Raw genomic sequence first — 7,159 nt, 5'->3', positions numbered from 1 at the left:
AACCGTACGCTTGCAGCTGTTTCCTTCAGGGGACAGTCTGAGGATCACATTTAATACAAGTGAAAATCTATTTAAAGCCAACCCAGTGGACATGAAGCTAGATTTAACCTTTGACCCTAAAGGTCATTTTCCAAGCGAAAACAGCACTTTTGTTAATATACAATCTTCTTATATGCATATCGGTAAGAGACAAGAGTCCTTCGCGTGCAACACAACGGAAGTCCTGACGTTTAACAGCGACCCAATTTATCGCATGACGATGGAAATTATGAACTTGAAAGTTCAGGCCTTTGATGTCACGGGCGGGAAATTTAGTAAAGGTTAGTGTGCAAAACATACATTGCTTTAACAATGGATCATTCCGTAATGTGCTCATATACTTGAAAATCAAAAAAGGGTCACTGTGCCATGAGTTGCTGTGTTTTGCTAGACGGTAACCTTGCATCATGTACCATTTATGGTAGAAATGAGCCAATATGTATTTGACAAATTTTACTACAAGAAAACTATCCATTACAACGGTTACGTAATACAATAAAAAATAATTAAGTCTAACGAACGCGTCTGTACAAGAAATACACATTATACGTTTACTCATATTTTTGACAATTTACTGCTTGCCGGCTGTCAATCAAACTGAAGGGTCAACCAATCAGCTTCCGTGTATCGCCGCCACATGGGCCGACAAATAAAGAGAGTCGATTTACCGTTTGAGCGCTTTACCTAAGAACACAGTGTTGGCGGAGCGATCGCATATTTTGCGACTGGTCAAATCTACTTTATAAGTAAATTGGCCGTTCCATGCGTCAAATAATATAGCTTTGCGATATTATATGATTATCGCTTGTATTTTTGTGTAGTAGAACATATTAAATCATTGACATTTTAGGACTGAAATACTTTGTGTACATCAAGAACAAAGCCAATATATCCAATAGACATCGGAATACTCTATTTCTTTAAAGATTTATGAAACTAAAAATATTCTGAACAAGTAATAATTTCGTGTATTTATATGCATTTGCAGCTGAAGTATGTCCTAATGACACACCAACAAGTACAACAACTCACACAATAACCACAGAAACAACACAGCATACTAAGACGTCACATCAACCAACAACTGAGCCAACGACACACACAATGACGCCAAATCACCCAACGACTGAACCAGCGACACACAATATGACGTCATACCACCCAACAACTGAAACAACAACACACAATATGACGTCCCATCCAACTTCTGAACCAACAACACACACAATGACATCACAACCAACTACTGAACCAACAACACACAACATGACGTCACATCATCCAAATACTGAACCAACAACACACAACATGACGTCACAACACACTTCTGAACCAACGACACATAACATGACGTCACATAACCCTACTACTGAACCAACATCACACAGTCATAAAACACACACGATGACAACAGCAACAACAGAACCGACAACATCCCATATGACAACTGAGACAACTACATCCGCACCAACAACGCCAATGCCATCTACGCCAAAGTTCGATGTATGTAATGGCTCAGAATGCTGCATAATAATGACCGGACACTTCATGTTCCACATCGAATACGAAGATAGTAATAATAAGGTAACTGAATCAATAATTATTTACTCTACACAATTAATCGCACATACCAATGGGATTAATACAATTGTGGCTATTATTTTCCATGTGCGATAATGCACTTTGGTTAAGTTTAATCCCTATTAGGCCATGTCCTAATAGGGTTGTCCATGCACCCCCCCCCCCTCCCCCCCTGGGATTAATTTTCACCTAAACCAAGTTGTTCAGTTACTCAAGTAAATAAAAAATTTCGCTTGTCCTCAAAGATAAACTCAATTGAAAGTGTTCATATCAAAAAGTTTCCATGGCAATCGCCACTCAAAATTGGAAAACGGACCAGGGCGACTATATCACATCATTATTATATTATATCTTATCGTAATACAAACAAAATAGTGTTTAAACAAAGGCTACACATTGTGCTTTATTTTAAAGACCAAATTATATATCTATCTCATTTGCATATTCATGAATATTAATGAGAAACTAACAAAATCGGGAAAAAATTACGATTTATGATCATGACTATGTAACTATACACTCAAATTTGATGAATTTAGTGTCTTTACCTAGGTTTCAAGGGGCAAAGAACACATTATGATCATCAGACATTGTTTAAGTTTAATATAGTACAAAAAAATCCAACATTGCGTCAAAAATGGCCGACAAGATGGCCGCCAAAACCTATGTATGATCATAACTATGTAACTTTCCACTCAAATTTGATAATTTTTGTGTCTATACCCAGGTTTCATGGGACACAGAACACATTTATATCATCAGACATTGTTTAAGTTTAATGGAGTGCATGGAGAGCCCTATTGGGACATGGCCTATATGTTTGGAAACAATGCGTCTGAACACATGATGTTTTCCCGGAACAAAACATCTTAAATGTTGTGTGACATTTATTTTAAATTTAAAAGCGGAAAGATTTAACTGCGTTTGTCTTTAAATTATTTTAACTTTCAACTCTACAGTTCTTCAGATTTTAAAATTCAAAAAGAAACCCATGAGCAACATATCCATCTATTGTTTTTTTTTCTTAACCGGAATTAACAAAAAAAATTACTAATCTTAAGTGATAAATTCATAAACTATTAATTGCTTAGAAGCCTTTTTACGGCAGCGCAATTTTAGAAAGCGTCTGTGAAGATTTTACTCAAGTATCCCGTAATATATATATATACGAGTAACTAAGCTGAAGAGACAGTACGTCTTTGTGTGGATTAACTAAATCCTATAAGTGTGCGATACTTAGTCAAATTAAGTTGTTGTATTGACCATTTGATGACGCTTTCATAAATGCACATTGTACCGGTATGTGTGTTGACATTATTGACAAATGTTAAGCGAAACCGCAATATTAACACGGTTTTACACATTTCAGACGCAAATGGCAGAGGTTAAAATTCCAGAGAACGCGACGGTTACTGGGAATTGTAACTCGGTCAACACTACACAAGACATCACTTTGCACTTCGCTAATGGATGGCACTTTACCGTCGAGATAGGAGAGGTTGCAACAGACGACGAGGCAGCCACCATTCAGGGGCATACGTTCTCTTGGCAGCAGTATTCACTCACATATGTCATGGATGAACATTTTATATTTCCAAATACACCGGGTGAGTTTATGAGTTAATGAGTTTAACATTGTATAACATTTATCATACGTGTAGATGCAAACTGTCCAATCGCTCTTAAATGTCACACTTACGGTTGCCTGACGAATAGTGATAAATGTTCCATAGTGTAAAACATGTATTACTAAATAACAATGAAGACAATCAAATGTCTTGTAATGCATTTTAAACTGTATCAAATCAAGTGTGAGTTGTACGGTGCTACGTTTAACATACGTACGGAAACATAATTATGTGTCTCGTCATGGTAAAGAGAGCATCAATGTCCATAATATAAAAATATATATAAAAAAGGTTATACCATATTATTGTTAAATACATTGTTTCACTGATTTATTTATTAACATATTCATGAATCAATTGCATATTCGTATTAAAAAATAGGCGCTGTCAAAACAATCATGGGCAAGCCAATGTTCGACAACTTTACAGCCGATGAACAGGGATCATATATTTGCAATGCCAGTCAGACTCTTGACCTTGGTTCAGATAATTCGGCGCTGATACTATCGGATCTGCAATACCGGGCGTTTGGAACAACCAACTCCACGACCTTTCCCAACAACGGTATGTTCTAACCAGTACCTACTACAAGTTACAAGTACCTGCTTTCTAAGAATCGGCATTGAAAATGTGCCGACTGATACAGTGCAAGCAAGTGAACAAAATCCTTTTCCGCACCAGCAATACCGATAAAAAGTGCATGTTTATTAAAGATCCGTTAACACTTAAAACTGTCCGATACTACTATTCTATATACAAACTTCCAATAATAAAAAGCTCCGAAGGTTGTTTACAAAATGATGACCTTAACACAGGTAATATTGGTGTAAAAACATTAAAATACAAACTTTCTGCAATTTTCTGGCATCTAAAAATCGTTTCACGATTTAATCATGTTTCGTGTTATGGATGATCTCGAGTCAGGATCTGACTCATTCGGAATGCGTTAATTTGCATAATTTATGCAAGCGTTCCCTGAAATCTGCAGCTGCCGTCATCAAATTCCAAAATACTATTTTATTACCTGTCCAGCCGTTTACTCACAGTCGGCCGATAACCAAGCAATATTTCGAGCCCGTTTGTCCACCCGAATAAATCTTCGACATACTTTCAAATAATATTTTTGAGTTTTCTCCCCTTTATCGATAGCTCGCGTCATATTCCTTTAAAAAAAACGAGACATGTCACATAATTCATGCATATGCAACCGCTTATTCCTAAAAACTAATTCCAATACAATCAGAATTAGTAAGTATTTTTCATTTATTTACATTTGTCAAAGCGTCGTTGTTGTTGTTGATTGGATGATTTTGTGCCTGGCTCTCATATACTATCCAGCGTACGTTACTTCCACCTGTGTTTTATTATTATCACGGTACTAAAAGAATTATATTGCGCCGCTCTTGTAGAGTCAGGTAGTCGTGATTGCCTTCACAATTTCAATTTTATATACAATATAATACAGAAAAGGTTGTTTGAACTAATACAATTATAAAAGATAATATCATAATTGAAACTGCCTTTAAAGTTGTTAAAAAGTTATGCAGAAATAGAATTTACATACTTTTTAAACTTAAGTAGACTTCAACATCATGGGAAATCCCACTCTTTCTCCGACGCAGTTCCATTCAGTTATGTTTTGCCCCCACATACTCTTTCATTTTTGCACACTCTTTTATTTTTGTTTGAGCTCTGCCATTTTCTCATTACTAAGATAATGAATATTCATGAAAACTACGTCATGCTCCCGACGCTGCCCGAAGCCAATTTCGCGTTCGCTTGTAAATGTAAGGATCGTATCTGGAAATTCAAAAGAAATATATCGTCCCACAAAAAGAGCATTTTGACTCTCGTTAAATCAATGTTACTAGACCAAATCTGGCATTGAAAGTTTGGTTATTGCTTTATGGAACACTGATTTTTTTTCATGGGTTAGCTTTAGTTTACGAAGTATTCATGTTTAATTAATTTTTAGCATTTAAGGATCTATAAGAACCTTACTTACTTATATTGAATAAACATCCGCATTATAGTCAGTTTCGAAGTACGCGATAGTGTTTGTTGCTGGATCAGTACATAAACTTCTGTGTTAATGAATTTACGAACTCTTTATGTTCCTTAGTACAAATCTCAAAATCGTTATGAAAAGATACATCCTTAGTGGCGTTGGTATGTAAATTGTTACTGGTTATTGATATAATCACAATAATACGCATATAAACATGTATTTTTTATTTACATATTTTTGTAGATCTTATGTATAGTACAAATGTCAATTAGTCAAATCCGTTTCATTTACTACGCATCCGCTTTAACAGTTTTGATAGTTAAATACTTGTTTCTGTAAATATATGCGATCAATATTGAAATTGATACAATATGTTGTTTGGACTGTAATATGATGCAATTACGAATAACCAACATATAATTGCCTCGAAATGCATTTTGCCTAGTTTTGGGAGGAAGTATATGAAGCTGAAAAAAAACAGAAACTGTCCATTTTCAGGTAGCTCATACTTGTTTTTAAACAAAACACAAAATGACTTACTCAATAATGTAAATTTACTTGCTACCGATATAACAGGTTTAACTTATTTCTAAGCCTCATCAATGGTACGTTATGTATATCAACACGGCTTCTTTTAAATCTGCAGACGTGACGAGATGCCAAGCCGATCAGCCTTCGACCACCACGCCCAATCCCACAACACCTACGCAAGCCCCCAACCAGGCCGGCACAATCGTTGGGGCCGTGGTGGGAACGTTGGTCTTCCTCGTGGTCGTCGCTATGGCCATTATGTACATGAGGAAGAGGAGTACAATGAAGAAGGCACAAGCATATGGCGAACTCTAGGCCACCTTCCGGAATGTGGTTTGATAATCACATTAATAACTGTGCAACGTTTTGCAATACGCAAATCAATGATTGTGATTTACAGGCTTTGTTCAATCAACAATAATTATTTTTTTTGCTGTATATATTTATTTCGTGTGTGCGTCCTCGATGGGATGAGATAAATGTGTTAATCTGTCATATGATCAATACATTGATATAAATGATATTTGAACAGATACTTATAAAGTGCTTGACTGTACAATTAAAGTTTAAACTCTACTGGACTTTTTTACCTGTTAGTACATGTATATATTTAAAGATTGTTCATTCGTTTCAGATCGTTTTAACGGATATTACTCATTTAATGATGATGTATCAAATGAAATTTATATAATGTCTTTTTGTTTTTACTCAATCCGTGGGAACTCATTTTGAGACTTTGAAATATTTAAGTCTTGCGTTAAAAGTGTCTGAATGTGTACGATGTTTACTCAAATATACGTACAAGGTATGGTTGTTGCTCTCTTATAGAACACTTTACATTATTTTCCATATGACACACAATTATATTGACATACTATTTACTATGTTCAGTACTTGGACTAGGATATGTCAAACATAACAATGAAATACATTTTCCTTAAAACATCCATATAAAGTTCATATAAAATCTACACTGCTTGTGTGTCAACATTCAGTTAAAACAATGAAATGTTTCGATGAAGCACACATACATATAATCTATTAAGCAATTACGGCAAAACGTTATTTGATATTCTGTATTTTTTATGATGCATTTCAAAACTTTAGATTCTAAATAGTCTAATTAGCCTTATTTACTCAATTTTAAAGTTGTGCGAATCATTTCTGAATGACTCTGTTTAAAATATGTTCAGTATTTTACCATTAAATGGGCTAATTCGCTAATATGTCAGTGTGTTTATCTTCTGGAAAACACCACAGAGTTGGAGATCAATATAACATATTTAAATCTTGGTCGTTTTCGCCAACAACCACTTCTTGTAATTAAAGGGGGTCTTTTCACGTTTTGTTAAATTGACAAAATTTAAAAAAA

General features: G+C 35.1%; 1 protein-coding gene across 1 annotated transcript in view; it reads left to right on the top strand.

The window, feature by feature from the left end:
• Positions 1 to 6,480, top strand: part of LOC127836044 (mucin-12-like) — a 7,609-nt gene extending 1,129 nt beyond the window's left edge. The window contains exons 3-7 of the mRNA XM_052362463.1: positions 1 to 320; positions 1,028 to 1,623; positions 2,990 to 3,227; positions 3,630 to 3,812; positions 5,903 to 6,480. The exon at positions 1 to 320 is cut by the window's left edge and continues 83 nt beyond it. Coding sequence (XP_052218423.1) covers positions 1 to 320; positions 1,028 to 1,623; positions 2,990 to 3,227; positions 3,630 to 3,812; positions 5,903 to 6,102 — 1,537 coding nt within the window. The 3' untranslated portion in view covers positions 6,103 to 6,480. The remainder of the gene's footprint in view (positions 321 to 1,027; positions 1,624 to 2,989; positions 3,228 to 3,629; positions 3,813 to 5,902) is intronic.
• Positions 6,481 to 7,159: the final 679 nt, after the last annotated feature.

This window comes from Dreissena polymorpha, chromosome 6, assembly GCF_020536995.1.
Source record: "Dreissena polymorpha isolate Duluth1 chromosome 6, UMN_Dpol_1.0, whole genome shotgun sequence".
Taxonomy (NCBI): domain Eukaryota; kingdom Metazoa; phylum Mollusca; class Bivalvia; order Myida; family Dreissenidae; genus Dreissena; species Dreissena polymorpha.
This window is presented reverse-complemented; position numbering and strand designations above follow the sequence as displayed.